Source organism: Mastigoproctus giganteus, chromosome 5 (assembly GCF_048544385.1).
Source record: "Mastigoproctus giganteus isolate SK-2022 chromosome 5, ASM4854438v1, whole genome shotgun sequence".
NCBI lineage: Eukaryota > Metazoa > Arthropoda > Arachnida > Uropygi > Thelyphonidae > Mastigoproctus > Mastigoproctus giganteus.
Window position 1 is genome coordinate 75,569,654 of NC_143579.1, and position 22,350 is coordinate 75,592,003.

Below are 22,350 nucleotides of genomic sequence, written 5' to 3' on the forward strand. Positions count from 1 at the left end.
ATCCCCACATAAATACATTGTGATCACTGCCACCTAGTCGGTCTTTTATCTGCAGATTGTTAATACAGAAAGGTCACTGCTGATAATCAGATCAAGGGTATTGCTTTCTCTTGTTGTCTTTAATCATGGTTTCCATAATTTTCTCTGCCACTGAAGTTAAAATTGCTGGTCTGTATTATTATCCATTTTTTCCTGGGAACTATCTTTATAAATTGGAGTGACATTAGGTTTATAAAATATTACTTCCTGCATAATGTTTTTATAAACAATATCTTGAAAATTTATATTGAATTTTTGTCAGTATAATTTGTTAAATCTCACTTTAATTAAATAGCACTAAGCTTAAGAGCCTCATTTCTTTTGTTGATTTTTAAATAAATTATAATTAATAATTTAAATGGAAAATATTAAGGTTCTATTCACTGTGTCAACGAATTGCAGATGTCTTCTTAAAAAAATGAGCTATTATTACTTGATGAAATTTAGAAAGAGCATGCGTAACATATAATCAAGGGAGGTTGTTTTTGTCTGTTATGGTGTTACCACTCTTGAATACACAGAAATTTTGCTTACTTTCAGGATGAATATATGGAAGCTTTAAATAAACTGAACATGACAGTAGCAAGGGCATATAAAATTAATCCAGATATAAAATTTGAAGTATTTATACATAAAGTTGATGGTTTATCAGATGATCATAAGATAGAAACACAACGAGATATTCATCAGAGAGCAAATGATGATCTTGCTGATAGTGGCCTAGATAATATTAATTTAAGGTAAGCAGTAGTTTCTTTTGATTTTTATAGAAGATAGAAAATTTGCTGAAAACAGTTAAACTTTGGGTTTTATTTAATTAAATTTAATATTTTTCTTATTTTTATGAAGTCTCTTTGCACATGCAGTGCACATGATTTGAATTTATAGAATTAACATTCTTGCTTTTTTTTTTTTTTTCTTTTGTTATTTAATAATTTGAATGAAATCAAGGGTAACATTCAGTTATAAATGTTAATCTTATATCCTTGTCCTGTTTTGGACAGTGAAATGATATAATACTAGTTTAAACTAACATAGCCATATTGTGTAAGTAGGCCCTGGCCAAAAAAAAAAAAAAAAAAAAATACCTAAAGGATAACAAGTGGAGACATCCCATCAGGGATGGCATCATGATTGTTCAGAATTCTTACATCCTTGTAGAAGACACATTGAGCAGAGTGTATTCAGTATGGTAAGAGGTGGTTTACAAAGATCCTCAATACGAGAGTTAGAAGGAAAGTAGGATTCTTGTAAATCAGTCATCTTTAATTAAGGGTGCAATACAATCATCAGGTTGTAATGGGTGGAAGTATTAGATTAGATGGACTGAAGTTGTGGCAATAGCTTTGGCAGTAGAACAGAATTCTCAGCTACCATTTGATCAAGAAGTATGTTTTCTAATTTTAAGTTGTTCAAAATCAAGTTTGAATTGATTAATCACATCAATTAATTTTACAGTTCTTTTGAGCTTTAGTGTAGACAGCTGAAGATTTGTACACAAGCAAATTGCAATATGCAGTTAATTTTTATTTTGAACAGCCTTAGCATATTTATTAGAAAATGTTTAGAAAGACTTATTAAAAAAGCTAGAAAGATTAGAAAGCTTACTAGAAAAATTAGAATACTTGTTAGAAAGTTTAGATAAAGGAAGAGATTTTTTGGGTGTGATATGAAGTAAAGGATTTCATCCCTACAGGAATAATTTCTATTTATGGAAGAGATTAACCACAGATTTAATCACATTCGTTTTTACAACTGTACTTACACTGGACATCAAATTGGTCATGGCTCAGGCGAGCACTATATGATGAGGTATGTAATCTTTATGACCAATCATATAGCTATAATATTCAAGAGCGGTTTGCATAAAGTTACAAAACTTACTAAATAATTGACAGCATTAAAAGAGAGATTAAGTTATAGCTTTGTTTGCAAGACTATCTTGTTCTTTTACCTGTTTTTACAGCCAGCAGGATTTAAATTGCTCAGGGGTTAGCAACCTGTGGCTCGCGAGCCGCATGCATGCAGCTGTTTAACCTTTAGCCCACATGTACGACAAGCGATGTATTTCTGCAAGCAAATGTTTTCGAATGTGAACTATATTAAAACTAAATCAAGAAACCGTCTGAACAAACAGTCTCTCAGCATGTTTAAAGATGAAAATTACGGCATACTCGCCTGATGTTGAGAGACTCACTCAAGAAGTTCAGCAGAAAAAGGCACATTAATTCATTGTTGTTATTTGGTTTTTTAGGAGCATTAGCAACTAAGGCCATATTGCTCCGGGGATATGCGGTGGTCATTCCCTGACCTTTTTCGCATACTCTGTATTTTGGTGGTCATGGGCTCGAACCCCTGTCTAATCAAGAAGCTTGTGCTATGCGCTGCCACTCCTGGCTACTTAGGCGGTACATTAATTCGTACCTAATTGGATGTTTGTTACATTTTTTTCAGTATTAATAAATAATATTTCAAAAAAATATATTTTTTTAATAAAACACCTTCCCACTATTCCATTTCTTAATTTCCCCAGCTTGAGCTGAGGTGTGGGGTGCCTCTGTAGCCAGGTGGGCAGGAGCATCAGTGCGTAGCACACGCTTCTTGATTAGACCGGAGTTCGAGCCTGTGACCACCAAATACGGAGGATGCTGAAAGGTCAGGGAATGACCACCACATATCCCTGGAGCAATATGTGGCCTTAGTTGCTAATGCTCCTAAAAACCATGTAACAACAACCTGAGGCGGGGCTCTTCGGAATTTTTTTTTTAATTAGATCAAAAATGGCTATTCACTTAAAAAAGGTTGCCAATCCCTGGCATAGATAATATGATAGTCTTAATTCTCACAATATAAAGTTGTCTTGGTATTGCACTATTTTGAAACAAATGGCATTACCAAAAAAGATTAATCGGCCATTTGTACAAAAGACAGGACATACTAACTGGTCCCTCATCAGATAATTATCTAATGAGGGGATCTGTTAGTATAGTTAGACACTAGAGACCACTGGATATCTAATAAGGGATCAGCGAGTTTTGAAACAGTGGATTTGTTGAGGGTAATCGAGTGTGGCCTCTTCTGTTTCAGACGGCTATTACTTGTTTCACATCAGTCTGCTCTTTCCTGCCTCACATTTTGTTATCATCTGCCATCCCTCAGAGGCCTTTTATAAGATTTAGAGTTTTTTCAATACCAAAGTGAAAGCAAACTATCATAGCAGTGTCTCAATCTTTACAACAAATGGTCAGTTAACCTTTATGATGAGGCCTCCTGTTTGAAGGTAGTGCATAAAAGCAATTCATTGCAAATGAAAATTGTTTTATTGTGAAAATTAGGAATGTTATCCATGCAGTTTAAATCCTGCTGGCTGTAAAAAGAGATGAAAGGACATGGATGGTGATCTGAAAATATCTTATAAAGAGAGAAATGTCATCCCTTTTTGCATGGATTCTATTCAGCAGGTTACTACCCAGACTATCAATAAAATGTTTTATTAAGTAATAATTCATAATTCATGTTTTATATATATAGTAAACTGATAACAAAAAATGAGCTCCTCTACATGCATCAACTATTATGTAAAAACTGGGAAATATTTTGCTACCCACATCTTACTGTTCATTCATTCTTCCAATTCTTCTGATCGGCAACAAACATAATATTCAGTGCTTCAGCTAAAATATACAGTATTTGCATAGCCTATATGACGTGTGAAAAAAAAAAAATAACAATTGTCAGATTATTTTTGTTAGTGCAATTTTAGTGAAGTTTGAGATGGCTTGATAATTTTTTCTTAAATACAGTAAACCCCTGCTAATCCGGATGTTGGATAATCCGGATCGAAATATTAAAAATTCTGTTCACAGTTGAGTAGTTTGAAAGACACATGGGCAGGGCTGTAGTGGAGGGTATACAACGTATATCCTCTGGATTTTTTATGGTGATAGCATATACCTTCTGGTTTTTGAAAGACTGAAACACAGCTTATACGGGTATGCACAGTATACTCTCTGGAATTCAATTAATATGCACAGTATACTTTCTGATTTTCGTAACATTTATAGAATATACCTTCTGCTTATTTTACAACTACAGCACTGCACATGGGATTTAGGAGTGCAGAGAGACAGGACATACATTACATTGTTTTGCTTGTTGTTCGGTATCGTTAACTCTGGGTCAGACAGATGTTACTGCTTCATTTGCGTATTTATTTATATGTATTATGTACATAAGTTAACATATTTTATATAATTATGGGTTCTAAAGAATTGAAGAGTGGAATAAAAAGAAAACTCGCTAGTTTAACTATTATTAACAAAGTGATAGAACAACTTGAAAATGGTGTTCCTGGAAAAAAAAAATTGTTGAAGAATTTGGTATTGGCCAACAGACTGTGTCAGAATATTAAAAAACAAAATGAATCTATAAAGACATTTGCTTAAAAATTCAGTGTGGGGAGCAATAAAAGCAGTGCAAATTACCGAATGGTAAGCATGATTGTTACAGACGTTCGATTGGTTTCATACAGTGCTACAGACAACGAAATGGCCAGTAGACAACATCTAGATGACTTTACACGAGGTCGAATAATTGGGAAGCTCGAGGAAGGTTGAAGTGCGAGGAGTGTGGCTGCAGAGTTGTATTGCCCATAGCATCGTTTCAGTTGTGTGATCGGCCTTCAGAACGACAGGTACCGCTGTTTGAAGGACCAGTGGTGGCCGTCCACGCAAAACAATGCCCAATGATGACCACTATATACTCCTACAGGCTAAGAGGGACTGACACCAGACAGCGGGATCCAGCCTGTCCAACTGCGATATCCTGTGCAGCAAACCAGCTGCACAGGATGCAGGATATCATGATTTACTGTGGCCAGGCGACTCCACAAAGGTGGACTGTTTGCCCGATGGCCAGTACGCTGTGTCCCTTTAACACCTGCCCATCAGAGAGACATGTGGTGCATCGAACACAAGGACTGGACTGCAGCTCAATGGGGTAAGGTACTGTTTACTGATGAAAGTAGATTGTCTCAGCAGCAATTCTGGATGTCAGCTAATCTAGCGAGAGGTTGGGCCGTGGTATCAGCCCGCAAACATCACTGAAAGGGATCAATACAGGTGTTCGATCCCTTTCAGTGATCGAACACCTGTATCGTCGAGGTGTTCTCATCTGTGGAGGTTATCTTGGATGGACGTACACAACTCCAGATTAATGGAAGGCCGTACTGTAACTGGTGCACGCTACTGTACTGAGGTAATCCTTCCCCATGTGCATCTGTTCCAAGGTGCCATTGGCCCTGAGTTTGTGTTTATGGATGATAAGGCCACACTCTATCACACTGCAGCTGTTGATATGCTTTTGGAGAGTGAGGACATTGTTCGTATGGATTGGCCTGCCCGTTCTGCCAATCTAAATCTCATCGAATACATATGGGATGCTCTGGGGAGATGCCTAGCGGCACGTCCACACTCACCAGAAAATGATCACCAGCTGAAGATGGTGCTGACAGAGGAATGGATGATGTTACCACAAGAACTTATCAACAACATTGTTCTAAGTATGGACAGGCAGTGCAATGCCTGCATTGACATTAGGGGTGGCCATATCTCCTACTGAGGACCACTTCTTCCCTTTGTTCTATCTTTGGCAGTGATGCAGCCAGTGCTATGTTGCCATTTTTGAATAAAGTCCCTCTGTACCGTTTTGTTTCCGTTGTTGTGTCGGTGTTGTTTCCTTTATCATTTCTGTACCTCACGGGGTTCCTTTGGTATGCTTTTCCCATATCCAGGCCACTCCTATGAGAAGCTACAGGTGAAAACCTGACTGGTCCTTAAGTTTTGCAGACTGGTGTAGTTTTTAAGTAAAGGCTCTGCAGTGATATATATATTTTTTTATTTATTTTCGTCAGCACTACTATATTTTATTTATTAAATTTTCCATTTATTTGTGTTTTAAGTTTTTGTTCTTTCAAGGCTATCTTTTTTTTCCTTAATTCGGATTATCACATAATCTGGATGACCTCTTTCCCCCAATTAATCCGGATTAGCGAGAGTTTACTGTAGCTAAATATAAAATTTCGTGAAATTTCTATTCATTGGGAAAGAATTGTTTCATGCATGTATATGTGAATGTGCCTAAAGAATTACCAAATATGATTACTGCACTTTAGAAGCATTTATTACCATTACCGTTCCTTTTCCAGTAGTATTTCTCTGTGAACAACAGAGTTAGTTTTTGTTCTTTAGTATCCCTGAAATTAAATATTTATTTATTTTATTATTTTTATTATTTTTTTTGTAGTTTATATTAACAGAACCACTTTCTTTTTAGCTTTTACTTGACAAGCATATATGATCATTCAATATTTGAAGCTTTTAGTAAAGTTGTGCAAAAGTTAATTCCTCAATTACCAGCTCTAGAAAATCTTCTTAATATCTTCATCACAGTGAGTGGATTCTTTTCTGAATTTGAATATATTTATTTATATTTTGAAAAAAAAAAAAAACAAAAAAAAATGTTTATATGTAGCTTAAAATGTATGTGCTGATATTTACACATGTGATATTTGCGGAGGTGCCTTTTTAAAATAGGAGAGTAAACTGTGAATACATTTATTTTTTTAATATATCATATACAAAAAGTTTGATCAATTGTTACTTTCACAGAATTACAAGCAGCTTCAAAAGAAAACCAAATATTACAAAAAAACCAATTTTTATTCAAAAATTTTTAAAATTATACACTTGACTCCACTTTATTTGTGTATTTTTAAATAGTTCTTTGAGTCCTTGAGCTAAAAATTAAACATAAGACAAACTTTACAGACACGGGACATAAAATTAGCCGCTTGTGGTATTTTAGGGTATATAACGTATTAAATATGTGTGTCTGCTATGCTTGTTTGCTTAGCACTGAAATTAGAGTATAAGATTAACTCATTTTCTCAATTTAAAGATATACCAGTTGAGTGAAGGAGCAATGGTTCCCACCATGAGAGATGGGCCACAGGAAAGATGTTAGTGAGAGGCAAAAGAAGTGATAGCATTCAGCAGGGGCGCCTCCGTAGCCAGGTAGGAAGGAGCAGCAGTGCGTAGCACACGCCTCTTGATTAGATTGGGGTTCGAGCCCGTCACCACCAAATTTGGAGGATGCGGAAAGGTCAGGGAATGACCACCGCATATCCTGGAGCAATATGGCTTTAGTTGCTAATGCTCCTAAAAACCAAATAACAAACAAGCATTCAGCAGGTCTAATGGACCCTCTGCTAATCAGGGAATTTGATATTCCTATACTCTTGGATGAAAAAATTCCGGTTTACAGGGCCTCTACCATTTTAAACTGGTGCAAGGAACACAAGAGAATGATAGGGCGTTTAAATTGGCCAGTCAAGTCACCAGATTTAAATCTTCTAAAGCAGCAGCATTATTGAACCGGGGGTACGCCGGAGCTCAACAAGAAAAAAATATTTTGGAACAATTGAAATGTATTTTTTGACTTAACCATATTCTGTAGTAATTACACTATTGCCATTATTAAGCTAAGTGATGATTCATCAGAATTGATGATTTATCCGATTTTTTACTTAAGCGTATTTTGTATTGTAGTAAAATATAGTAGATATACATATATGGGGGTACAAAAATAAGAACATAGTTCTTTGGGGGGTACTCGAACAAAAAAGGTTGAGAAACACTTCTCTAGAGAATGTATGGAACTAACTTGAACAGAAAGTGAAAACACAACAGAATATACGAAACCTGAATGAATTGCAGACTGAATTGTTTTCAAAATGGCCTAATATTGATATAAACTATTTAAGGGTCTAGTTGAATCTTTAACAATGAGAACTTATGAATTGTGATACGAGGGTGATTCAATAAAGAATCTCCCTGACGTAGCTGCAGAGGTGCTAGCCTGTTGATTCTTGGCACAGGTTTTAGTCCTTCTCTACATAGCCACCGTGCAGATTTACACATTTTTCCATCGATGGATGAGGCTACGGATAAGCCGTTTGTAAAAGTGATGAGGTTGGTCTTTGAACCATGAATCTGTTGCAGAAATGAGTGTCTCGTGGTCATGGAAGTGGGTCCCCGGAAGAAATGATTTTTTTTGAGGGAAGGAAACAAGAAGTCCGATGGTGCAAGATTGGGTGAGTAGGCTGGATGGGACAATATTTCATATCCACTAGTGGCCGCTTGTCTTGTTGCAATTTCAGAAGTATGAACTGGGGCATTGTCTTGAAGCATTCTCACACCATTGGACAACATGCCACGCCTACATGTTTTGATTTTCTCCCGTAATTTTGTGAGTAAGTTGGCATAATAGGCATCTGTAATTGTTCTACCTTTCGGCAGGTAATCAGTCATTATTACACCTTTCTCATCCCAAAACACTGTCAGCAAGACCTTTCCTGCTGATGCTTGGACCCTTGCCTTTTAGCGGGGGGGGGAACTATGATGTTGCTATTCCATGGACTGCTTTTTACTTTCAGGGTTGAAATGGTGTATCCAACTTTCCATCCTGACTGATTAGACAAGAGAAAAAGTCTTTCTCATTTTTTTGGCACAGGGCTAACAACCCTTGTGATTTCTATTTTTGATCAGCCTTCTGGAAACCAGTCAATAATCAGGGAATCCATTTTGCACTCAATTTCCATAAATGGAGTTGGTCGTGAAGGACTGTTTCAACAGAGCCCACACTAATCTTCACCTCCTGGGACAATTCACGCACAGATATCCGGTGATTTTCCATGATTAACAACTCCACTTTTCTGATTGTGCTATCATCAATGGCTGAATAGGGATGACCTGGAATGGGCTCAGATTCTACTTATGCCTGACCACACCTAAACTGTCTATGCTTCACAATGCCATAGGATGGGGCTTCATCCTTATATACAGCAGTCATCTCCTCGTGGATTTTTTTAGGAGATTTCCCCTTCAAGAATAGATACCAGATTACAGCTCTGGCTTTAACTTTGTCCATGATGCTACTTCTTCACACGTTCAGCTCTGTAAGAGAAAAACAAATTAAGACACAGGGCTGAAATTTTACACTTTTAGTACAGAGATATTTTTGATGCTACACACAAAATATCATGACTGTGCGATATTCGGAAATAGGAGAGATATTTTTGATGCTACACACAAAATATCATGACTGTGCGATATTCGGAAATAGGTGAGGTGATTCTTTATTGAACTGCTAGTTTGGGGAGATTCACAGACTAAAAGGTTAAAAGTAACTGCAGGCAGAGGTGAAGGTGATTTTTGCACTACTTCTATTAGAATAAGCAGCTGCCTGAAGCAAGGGGTGCTGGGTTTTCAGGAACTGATGGCAGTAATCATGAATTTGATGAATTTGAAGTGCTGATCAAGGCATTAAAGGCAGATATTATTGGGATATCAAAGACATGGTGTCACACAGATATTAGGAATGCAGAATTGGAATTTGGGGAGTACAATGTGTACAGAAAGGATAGGAAGGGAGGAGGGGTTATGCTGTTAATTAAGAAAAACAAAATCAAAAGAAGTACATCCAGTTGATACAGATGGACAGTGCGCTGTTGTGTCAGTTTGGTGTGACATAAGCTGAGAAAGCAAAAATAAGAGTAGGAGTGTGTTATAGGACTAATGACTCGAATGAGTACAACGAACAATTGTACAGAGAAATAGAGTGGGTTAGTAAATCAGAATGTCTTATAATGGGAGATTTTAACTTCCCAGATATTAACTGGAACTTGTTGTTGGTCACTCGCACACTAGTAAGACCTTTGGGGATTTATTGGATGACTGTTTTCTGCAGCAGCAGCATGTTCGAGAGACAACCAGAGAGGATGAGCAGTGATCATTTGTGTATTAAGAATTTGCAGATAAAGGAACCACTAGGTGGCAGTGATCACAATGTACTGATTTGGGATTTACTTAAAGATATAATTGCCATCAGGGGTAAAGGAAAGGGTTTTTTGCTTCTGTAAAGGTGACTACTATGGTTTCAGAGAATTTTTAAATTCTGTACAGTGGGACCAACTGATGATGTTACCAACAGCAAATTCTCATTGGGAAGTATTCAAGGAATTAATCGTGGAAGCTACTAAATGTTTTATACCTATTAAGAAATATTGTTCCTGGTTTAGGCCTAAATGGTTGTCAAATGAACTAATGAGACTCGTGGCAGAGAAGAAAAATGTATGGGATGCATATAAATTATCAGGCGACACAGAAGGCTATGACAGATATAAGCTGGTCTGTAATCAAGCCACAAAGGAGGTTAGGCAGGCGAAGGCAAATTACGAGAAATCTTTGGCAAAGGATGCTAAGAAAAACAGCAAGGATTTCTTTACTTATATAAACTCTAAAAGGAAGGGGATGAATCAGATTGGACCACTTGATATCAGTGGTTCAACTGTTGCTGATCCTACTCAGATAGCAAACAAGCAAACAATGAGTATTTTGCAGCTACATTCACACATGAGGAGTTATTAAGGATTGAAAATGCCAGAAGGTTATCATATTGTAGCAGAGTGCTTAATGATTTTGTAATAACTGAGAGCAAAGTGGAGGAGAAATTGTTCAAGTTAAACATAAGGCAGGCACCTGGGGTGGACGGGATCTATCCAGTTATATTAAAGGAGGCAGCAAAGGAACTAAGCAAACCCTTAGCCATAATTATGAGATCATCCTTGGACTCAGAGGAGGTCCCCATGGACTGAAGATGTGCAAATGTATCCCCAATTCACGAAGGGAGATCGAAAGGTGACACGAGTACTTACAGACCAGTTAGTTTAACTTCTGTTCCAGGTAAAATAATGGAGTCACTGATTAAAGATGCATTGCAGGATCATCTAGACAAGACTGCAGCAATAATTCAGACACAGCACGGGTTTGTTAAGGGAAAGTCTTCTCTGACAAATTTGATTGGATGTTATGATGTGGTTACAAAGGAACTGGATGAAAAAAATAATTTTGATATCATATACTTGGATTTCAGGAAAGCTTTTGACACTGTTGCATATGGAAGACTACTGTACAAATTGGAGTATGAAGGGTAAGTTGCTACAATGGATAAAAGGATGGTTGAGTGGGAGAAGACAGGGTGGTAATCAATGGGCACTGCTCTTTGTGGACTAATGTTATTAGTGGAGTCCCACAGGGTTTGGTGTTGGGTCCACTGTTGTTTTGTATATTTATCAATGATATTGATGAAAGTATATCAGGCTTAGTGTTGAAGTTTGTAGATGATATAAAGGTTGGCACAGTTGTTAATGACAATAATGGCAGTGTGCTACTGCAACAGGATCTAGAACATTTGTGAAGATGGGCTGAGAAGTGGCAACTTAAGTTTAATATTGACATATGCAAATTATTGCATATGGGTAGAAGTAACCCCAGAGGAATGTACCAACTGTGTAGTACTACACTTAGGGTGGTAGTCAGTGATATACAGAATTTTGCTAGCAGGGAAAAGGTGATTGCCCCTCTGACCATGCTCAAGCCATACCTTGAGTACTGTGTACAGGTCTGGAGGCCTCATTTTAGGAAGGATGTAGATTTGCTTGAGCATGTACAGAGAAGGGCAACAAGATTGGTGAGGGGAATGAAGGGATTACCAAGAGAGGCTTAAGTTCTGCAAATTGCAGCAGCTGGAGACTAGGCACCTGCGAGGTGAACTGATTGAGGTGCATTAGCCTTTGAATGGGTTGAGCACGCTGAATTCTGATGAGATTCTTCCACTTGTTCAGATTACAAACCTAAGGGGGCGTAAATTCAAATTGAAGAAAGACCCCTGTAGAATAGATGTGCGGAAATTTGCCTTTAGCCAGTGGGTGGTTAATTGCTGGAACAAACTTCCATCTTGTCATTGTGGAAGTTGATAGGTTAAATAAATTTATGGAGGAACTGGACTAACATTTAGAGGGAATGGTTGTGTGAATTTTTTTTTTTTTTTTGGCTGATGCTACATAAGCTCATACACTTGCTTTCTTGCATCACATGCCACGATTACTATTATTATCCCAAGGATGCTGGATTTATTAAAGTTCTGCTGTATTAAAAATATGTTTAGCTAATCTTAATATTTTGTTAATAAGTACAAAGAAAGACTATTTAATCCTGGGAGTCCTATTTCTTCATGTCCCTTGTAAAAGTTGAGAAATTAATTTAGACCATATTCACTGGATTTTAATTATCAGTACACTGATTTTGAATTATTCTGTTTCATTTTTTTGATCACTGGATTTTAATTATCAGTACACTGATTTTGAATTATTCTGTTTCATTTTTTTGAAGCATATAGACTGAAAATGTAAAAAAAATCAGTTTTATCTTAAGAAAAATATGTGAACAGTAATATATTTTATTATATGAAAGGCAAAAATTTGTACAGAGACTTGCAGAGGTGTAAATTAGATTAAATAGTCTTTCTTTGTACTTATTAACAAAGCATCTGTGAAATAATTGTGAAATTTATTAATTTGAATCATCACAGTGTCAAAACTGAATCTTGGATCCATATATTGATGTAGAAGTATAATAAATTTGAAAAATTGTTTCCATAGAAAATTTAGAAAAATTATTGTTCCAGTATTATTTATTCTTTCTCTTTTTTTCTCATGCCTGTGATGGGCACTGGTATCAGGTGCATGAGATGGTTGTCATGTCTGGCTGTTATTATTCGTTAAGGAACACTCTGACTATCCTACAAGTATTCAGGATTGTGGCTTTCTGGAGATTCTTGTAGGTGTTCTCTGGAAGGTCTGTTGTTGCTAGGTTCTTATGTAAGCTCTTTGGCACCATGCCAGTGGTTGACATGGTGATTGTAATGGTCATTACTTGTTCCATGTGCTACATCTTTGGCTTTCTGTCTAAGGTTTGATATGCTTCTTGATCATTTCCACGTAGATTTTTTGGAGGTTGCTGGTGTTAGTAGATACTGCTATGTCGATCAGGTAGATAGCCTTTTCCTTCTTGTCAGTGAGGGTTATGTCTGGTCAGTTGTGCGGGATCTTGTCTGTTCTTATGGCGTGGTCCCAGTACATCTTGTGGGTAAGGGTATGAACCTCTGGCTGTGCATCTAGCATGGTGTGAGGTTGATACTTTTAATATGGAGTCCCCACGGACTTTCCCCCCCAAGACTCCAGTTCACAAAGGGGGATCAAAGGGTGACATAAGTAATTACAGATCTGTTAGTTTGGCTTTTGTTCCAGGGAAAATAATGGAGTCACTGGTTAAAGAAGCATTGCAGGATCATTTAGACAAGACTGCAGCAGTAATTCAGATACAGCATGGGTTTGTTAAGGGGAAGTCTTGTCTGACCAATTTGATTGGATACTTTGATGTGGTCACAAGAACTGGATGCAAAAAATAATTTTGACATCATATTCTTGGATTTCAGGAAAGCTTTTGATACCGTCGCACGTGGAAGACTACTGTACAAATTGGAGCAGTATGGCATTAAGGGCAAGTTGCTACAATGGATAATACGGAGGATGCGGAAAGGTCAAGGAATGACCCCCGCATATCCTCGGAGCAATATGCCCTTAGTTGCTAATGCTCCTAAAAACCAAATAACTAACTAACTACAATGGATAAAAGGATGGTTGAATGAAAGAAGACAGAGTGGTGGTCAATGGGTACTGCTCTACATGGACTAATATTAGTGGTGTCCCTCAGGGTTCAGTGTTGGGCCTATTGTTGTTTTGTATATTTATTAATGATATTGATGAAGGCATATCAAGCTTAATGTCAAAGTTTGCAGTTGATACAGCAGGATTGTTAATAACAGTAAGCTACTGCAACAGGATCTGGGAAACTTGGGTAGATGGACTGAGAAGTGGCAACTGAAGTTTAACATTTACAAATGCAAAATACTGCATATAGTAGCAGTAACCCCAGAGAAATGTACCAACTATGTGGTGTTACACTCAGGGTAGTGAAGAATGAAAAAGACCTTGGGGTAATTGTGCAGTCAGATATGAAGTTTTCTGAGCAGTGCAGACAGGCTACCAGAGTAGGTCATGGGATTTTGTCAATGATATACAGGAATTTTGCAAGCAGGGATAAGGAGGTGATTATCCCCTTGTATAAGGCAATGGTCAGGCCACACCTTGAGTACTGCATACTGGTCTGGAAGCCTCATTTTAGGAAGGATGTAGAGTTGCTAGAACAAGTACAGAGAAGGGCAACAAGATTGGTGAGAGGAACAAAGGGGTTCTCTTACCAGGAGAAGCTTAGGTTCTACAAATTGCAGCTTCTGAGATTAGGTACCTGTGAGGTGATCTGATTGAGGTGTATAAGGCCTTGAATGGTTTGAGCAGGCTTAATGCTGATGGGATTCTTCCTCTTGTTCAGATTAGAAACCTGAGGGTGTATAGATTCAAACTGAGGAAAGACAGTTGTAGAATAGATGTGCGGAAGTTTGCCTGTAGCCAATGGGGAGTTGATTGCTGGAACAAACTTCCATCTGTTATTGTGGAAGGTGATAGCTTAAATAAATTCAAGGCAGAACTAGACAAACATTTGGAATGAATGGATCAGTGAAATGGGAATGGTGGTTTTTTTTTTTTTTTTTTTTAATGCTAATGCTAAATGTCCAGAAGACTAAAACAGTTGCCTAAGTTCATAGGATGGTTGAAGTAAAAGAGCTTGATATTGTATGCTTACAAGAACCCTACAATTGAAAAGAAAAAATAATAATAGGATATTCTATAAAACATCCAGGATAATTCAACCTAACTCTGATAATCCTAAAAGTGCTATCATCTTCAACCACACCTTCAATGTTCTTACCATTTCTAGCCTCTGCACACAGGTCACAAATGTTACTCCTATATTGTCACATTGTACCATCCTCCTACAACAGATATAAATATCTCCTTACAATACTTAGATCATATGTTATTGATATTAGATCTTAATACTTATATCACGTGTTGTATTGTCTTCCTTCTCAATCCTTACTCGTTCTTATGGATACCAAATCTAAGTCTATTATGTGGTTTAATCCTATTAATTATTCAAGAGGGCACCTTGAAGATTTGATAATTACACATCAATTGTGCATCAATGTGTAATGATCAATTTGATCATTACACATCAATTGTGTAAGTTGAGGTGTTTCCTCAACTTACCAGGAAACTCACTTTCTGTAGGGCACTCAAATATTGATGTCTCATTAGTAACAACCTTTGGTTTCTTTTGTTTTTGACTGAAAAGTTGTCGTGAATTGGATGATCTTCAACCATAGGGTTATTACTTTTAACATTAAGGTCTCGTGACATAGAGCTTCACCACCTGCTAATTTGACTAAGTATTCTGTAAGAAACATTATCTGGAATAAATATGACAATGTTATTCTCAGTTCATTTGTTGACTATCCCCGATGCTTTTTCTGATCTTTGTTGAAGCAATTCAAAATGCCATTCAGAAAGTGATCTCCAAGTCTAACTAAAAGAAAAGTTTTAACTCCTAAGACATTTGTGGTGGACTCAACTTGGACTCAACTTAGCTCTTTGGAATGCACGTTGCATTCCAAAGAGCTAAGCAAAAGAACCTTGTCACATGAATATTTGAAAAATCTGCATCTTCAGTATAAGACAATTAAACAGTATGCGAAAGCAGTGTATAACAGTAAACTCAATTCTTGGCAAAATTTTGTTCATGAATCTAGGAACTCAAATCCTTTGGAATTAATTTATAAAATCTGCAAAATTAAGATATTTTCTGAAGATATCCTCAACACTGATTACTCTAATGATATGGACACTCTTAACTGTACGGACACCACCATAAATAAAATTTTGGACCATCTGTTTCCTGAAGATAATCTTTCTCTAGACTCCATTTTCCACAATGAAATTTGTTCTATGAATAATAATTATGTTTCTACTGAATCTACACTTCCCTTTGACGTCTGATGAGCTGAACATTGCCATTGCCATGATGAAGAAAGACAAGTGCCCTGGACTGATTTAATTGATTGCATTTTTCCGGTCACTTTGTTCAAATTATTTTTTATGCTTATTTCAACAGATTCTAAATTGTATCTTTCCAGAGATCTGGAAGATAGCAATACTGAGAATTATTTTAAAACCATTCAGTAATCCAAAATCTTATAGGCTGAAAGTGCTGCTGTCTCATTTGGGTAAAATTCATGAGGAATTAATTGCATACCATATTAATCTTTTAACTATATAGCACAATATGCAGTTAGACTTACAATGTGGATTCTGACTAGGAAGACATTGTGAGGATGCCCTGTATGAAATGATCAAAATTATCTGAAATTCAATCTTTAAATAGACACTTGCCCTCATCGTTGATTTTGAGATGGCATTTGACTCCTTTTGGTGGGCCAGTGTTTTTAATTGCCTTCAAACTTCTAAATGTCTCCAGCTATGTTACCAGTTAATTATGTTATTTCTCAAATCATTCAATTATTGCACACACAAGACACCAATCTGTTCTTAGACCTGTTTCTCATGATGGGGTCAATTTCAGGATCCCCTGATGTAGAATTTGGTGGTGGATAACTGGCTGTCTGGGCATCATGATCATCAGAATATTTATATGGTGGCTTATGCTGATGAACTTACAATTTTAGATTTTAGCAGCTCTAGATGCAGTATGGTGACAAGCAAATATCTTATCAGGGCTTAAACTGAACTGATCAAATAAGCTTACAGTTACTGTTTTCAAGGTAAAAATTATGTTTTTTGGTGCTAAATTAAGTTATACTAAAACCTCTATCTGTCAGGTTCAAAGATAACTGTTTACCTTTAGTAGCAGCACATAAACATCTTGGTGTATTGATAGATGATATCACCTTGCCCTTCTGCCTCATATACAAAATTTATATAATAAAATAAAGAACTTTGTGGCAGTGACCTTTAGAATTTTCAGGAATGACTGGGACTCAAAGAACAACACTTTAAGAATATTTTACAAATCAGTGTTTATTTCAGTCATAATTTATAGTGCCTGAATATGGGTTTAAAAGAGCTTTTCTTATTACAAATCAGGCCTGGCTGGCTTCATTACAAAGGATTTTGTTATTAGGACATGCAGAAATACTTTCATCTCACCCCTTCAGGTGATTACAGCCACCCCTTCCTTTGGCGTTATCTTTAAAGGTTTCCATTATCACATCAAAACATAACAATTGATAACCCTGCTGATTCCACCAAAGAAAAGGTTCAATGCTGTAAAGAACTTGCTATGCAATGGCAAACTGGGTGGAATGATAGCCAGAAAGGAATTGTCATCAAAACTATCATTTGTCTTCGATAAGAATAATCAAAAATGTTTCAACCAAGCCTTTTCACATTATATGCAAGTTACACTACTTAAATCTTAGTAATAGAGATCTCTGCTTGTGCAGTGCAACTGAATACTGGAAACTTTAACATTATATGTGAAAAGTTTCAAGTATGCAAATATAAAGTGAAAGTTCCCAATACTGGGAACTTTCACATTATATGCAAGTTACACCACACCTGTCCATTATACCTTGATTATTCAAGCTTTATCTGCTAGTCTGCAGATCCAACTTTTCTCTGGAAATGAAACTTTTCTTATCATTATTAATAAATATTCATTCTTGGCATTTCAAGATTTTGCTCAGCTTGTTTTCGATCAGAATTGTGGACTTAATCTGACCTTTGTCATCTCTAGCTAGCTTTGTTTCTACAAGCTTTTCTGAATTGTCTGTTTATAGACACTGACTGCTTGCATTGGCATGGGCCACTATTGGCATAAGTTTCCTTATTAACATCAAACACTTGCATTATAGTATATAATTATTATTATTTTTTTTTTTTTCTCTACTGAAGAAAACCACACTTCCCTTAAATCGTTATTATTACTACTACCTTAAACGATAGTAATAATGAGTATTTTGATTGTATTCATTTCACTTTTTAATGAAAGTCTGAATATTTACACAGCTACTTATGAGTATTCTCTTTCAGAATTCTGGCATTGAAAAAGCATTTCTGTTTGATGTTGTTAGCAAAATATACATAGCAACAGATAGTTCTCCAGTAGATATGCAGTCGTATGAACTATGTTGTGATATGATAGACGTGGTTATTGATCTTTCTTGTATATATGGGTAAGTTTTCAATTAGATTTTTTTGAACAACAGTTATTGAATGTTTTAATTTGTAACAGTGCAATATTTCATTTATAGTGCAGCAGCCAGATACTATATATTATGGTGTATAAGTTGACCCTTAGTTTTTGTCTTGAAAATTTGAACTTGGTCATATATTTGCCATACAAGTTTATCCCCTTCTTTACAATTGTGCATGACAAATTACAGATTGTCTTTCGATGTGAAAGAATTCCACATAAAGAATGACTGTCTACTTTTTAATTCAATTATTTTTGCTCTTTTAATGTATGGGCCATCAGTATGGGATCTATCACCTCTTAATGTTGCCGCACACACATATAACCTTCCAATGACATTATATGAAAGAAAATGTAGTTTTTCTGACCATGGCAACTTCTTCAAGGTGAGACACAGATTTTTGTGATATGTAGCAAGGAGGGGATGTAAAGTTAGCTAACTGCTCTAATCTCATTAGATAGAGGGTAATTAAAATAGCCTTAGCACAAAGTGCTCTGACTGTCCCTCATTGCATCCTTAAGTTAGTTGTACCACTGTGACTATTCTATTGGTACATATGATTGCTGTGATCATATCAGCCCATTCATTCACCACTGGTAGTACTGTATTACAGGTTTTGTAGAAACTGTAGTTTTGCTCTTTTTCTGTCATTTTCGTGGTACACTCCACAACCATAGCTTGGGAATAGTTCACTAGTCATGCTGTCTTAAAAGATGAATAGATCTCCTCACCCTGCACTAAAAAAGTTTGTCATAATGTGGCCACTTCCCATTCTCATCACATGTAACACTGTACAAGATATACAGATATCCATCCATTGGCTGTTGATTGCATTTATCTGGTGAAGATTTTATTCCTGCATCCTCCCTGAAAGGACATAAATAAATGGTTCTATTAATTTCCTTTCAGTGTGCACACGCGCGCGCACACACACACACACACACACGCACGCATGCACGTTATTCTCCAACATGTATTGGAACACTAATTGAAAAGGCTCTAGTTAGAAAACAAAAATTTAATATCAAGTATTACTCTTAAGGGCTTTAATGACATCAGTAACTCTCCTGGGGACTTGCTGTAAGTTTTTGAAATACAGAGTCTGGAATTTTGTTATAGGCTGTGCTTGAACACTTTGAACTGTTGTTTTGGTCTTAATCACTGATTTTAACTAGATTCAGAAATGGGCTGTAAATGGCAGATTCACCACATTATCAATCTCAAACCAACGACTGTTGAACTGTTATATAACCATGCCTTTTGATATGGATTGTTGTCATGCTGATACAAATACAGTTCCTCTTCAAAGAACAGGAATTGTTCAGAATGTCACAACAGAAATGCATTCATGGTTTCATTGACGACAACTGGTAGACCAGGCCCAAACCATGTAAAACAGGGACATACCATAACACTGCAGCCACTTAACTTTATGGTTGATACAATACAATACAATACAATACAATACAATACAATCTGGGTAAAACTGTTCTTTGATGAGCATATACCACTGTTGTAATATTCAATGCTTTTATTCTGTGTACCCCATGATAGACATGTGCATGGTTGGAAGACAGCTTTGGCTTATGAGCAGCTGTGTAACAATGATAACCCATTCTATTAAGTGTTCTTCCTCTCACTGTCTGTTTTGACTTGATGTGTCCTGTGGGTTTACTAGTGGCAGTTGGTAATTTAGCTTGAGATAAGTGGTCACATTACCTTCTGTTTTCGATTGGCACATACAGTGTTTCCAACTGGTTGATTTTCAGTGACCCATTCTTTCTGCTTCTGCTTTCTGGAAAATGAACATGTCCGTTGTGCTATAATCTCCTATCATACTTTTTGAGAAGGGATCTAGACACGTTTTCATTGGCAGATGGCACATTCTGTGCTGTCTGCCTGTCATGTGACCTGGAATTAAAATATTTGCAAAGGGTGAGGTGTCCCAATAGATCTTGAATAAGAGCAGTGGCATGTCATGGCCAGTTTACAGGTTTGTCAACTGTCATTATTTTTTTAAATCAAATGAAGTTGGTATATTATAAATTATTTTAATTATTTGTTACTCTACTATAATCTACTATAAAACAATACTATCTGAAAAATATATGAATTATTTACTCTTACACACAAATACAACATGCCAACATAGCATGCATAGTAATGTAATTTTGTGGTCTTGCTTTATTTGTGCAACGTGGTTGCATTCAGCCTGAAAATCAAGTTTGGACCTATTTCAATAATTGTTTCCAGTATTTGGTGTTATTAATAGAGGGTTTTTAGGTGCATCAGTGGCTTAGATCATATTGTGCCATTGTATATTTTGTTATATGTGTTCATAGACCAATTTTCATGTTGTGCAGGATAAAAAACTGAATAATTCAAGGAAAAAAACTGCTCTCTCTCCACCTGAAATCAGCTAACTACAGCTTCGATTGAAGAGGACATGGGCACTGCTCTTCTGAATTGGCATCTGTAATTTCCTCTACTCTCTTCCAAACAAATTTGAACAAGTGTTACTACCAGTGCATCCATTCACTGGTCAACTAAACTCATAGAGCCAACTTTTCCTCTTCAATTCTACTTCTGTTTTCTGGAACAATCTTCTGTCACATGTATTTCCTGAAAATTAAACTCTTTTTCCAGTATCGACAAATACGAGGTGCTACCCAAATGTTCCAGAAATTTGAATATTGTGCAGGAACTAAATCTAGTATGGACTTGTGGTGCTAGGTATCACTGCATGCATCCTTTGTGAATCAGTGTGCCATGTGGTGTCAGGCTGGATAGAATCATTGAATATTTATGCATAGTTCTTTTGGCAGTGTGTTTTGCGTAGTTTGTGACTGTTGCAATGGCTGACGTGAAAGAGCAATGTGCTTGCATCATGTTTTGTTTCCTTCTTAACGATACAGTAGCAGAAATCCATAAGAAGTTGAAACAAGCTTTTGGTGACAATGCTTTAGTCCAGATGCAGACCTACTACTGGTTTAACTGTTTTGAAAATGGTCAAATGTCAGTTGACCACCACCCCAGAAAATGTCGCAAAAGTTGTGGGCGGTGACCCACAAAGACCACTGGCAGACCATCTGTGGCATTGTAGGACTAAATCCAGTGACAGCACGTGTCACTGGATTTAGTCAGTCAAGAGTTGAACATGAGAAGGATTGCAGCCAAGTTCATGCCACAGTTACTGAGTGAAGACCAAAAGCAGCATCGCATGGAAGTTAGCAGAGATCTTCAAGAACGGGCCAGGAGTGATCAAAACTTCCTTTCTACAGTTGTCACTGGTGACGAGAGTTAGGTATATGAGTATGACCCAGAAACCAAGCAACGATCATCCCAGTGGAAGAGCCCATCTTTGCCCCGACCGAAGAAATCCAAAGTGAGGAGCAATGTGAAGTCCATGCTGATCTGTTTTTTTTTTTTTTTTTTTTTTTTGGACATTGACGGGATTATCCATAAGGAATTCGTCCCTCCTGTCCAGACCATCAATGCAAAGTTCTACTGCGACTTCCTGAGGTGGTTAAGGGAAGCCATCAGGAGGAAATGCATCAGAAAAATGATGCACAGAGAACTGGGTCCTAATGCTGTGGTGCAGTTTTTGGTATCCAACATGACAATCGTCCCCACCCCCCTTTTTGCCCAGACTTAGTCCCCTGTAACTTCTTCCTCTTCCAAAGAATGAAAATCAAGCTGAAGGGTCAAGGATTTGACAGCGTAGAGGATATCTAAACTGAATCACAGTAGTGCTGAACACTACATGACGATGAAGGGCTTTCAGGACGCATTCAAATCATGGGAGAAGTGCTGGGATCAGTGTTTATGCTCTCAAGGGGACTACTTCGATCGAAAGTGACGGTGGCGAATAAGATCCAGGGTGAGTAATTTATTTTATAAATATATTTCGAGAACTTTTGGGTAGCACCTCGTATCTTCGTCTTTTCAATCTACAACCCATATGTGGTACTAAGTACATTAGAGTCCCGATTAACCAAGGCTCGTTTAACCAAGGTTAATTGTTGAAAAGTTGTGCACAGTCAGTCCTAGTATAACACGTGTTTACACTACATGAATTCGATCATACACGATTTATAAATAGGGGAACGATATCGTATATAACACAAACTCAATTCGCTTATGCATGATTCGCCTTTGTGTTTACAAGAAATGGCAGTC

The 22,350-nt window shown here is 36.9% G+C and overlaps 1 protein-coding gene across 2 annotated transcripts in view; it reads left to right on the plus strand.

Annotated features, from left to right (window-relative positions):
• Nucleotides 1–22,350, plus strand: part of RagC-D (Ras-related GTP binding C/D) — a 166,652-nt gene that overhangs the window by 112,178 nt on the left and 32,124 nt on the right. For both annotated transcript variants that reach the window (XM_090373298.1, XM_090373299.1), the window contains 3 exons: nucleotides 580–779; nucleotides 6,373–6,487; nucleotides 18,008–18,150. In XM_090373298.1, the coding sequence (XP_090229424.1) occupies nucleotides 580–779; nucleotides 6,373–6,487; nucleotides 18,008–18,150 (458 nt within the window). The remainder of the gene's footprint in view (nucleotides 1–579; nucleotides 780–6,372; nucleotides 6,488–18,007; nucleotides 18,151–22,350) is intronic.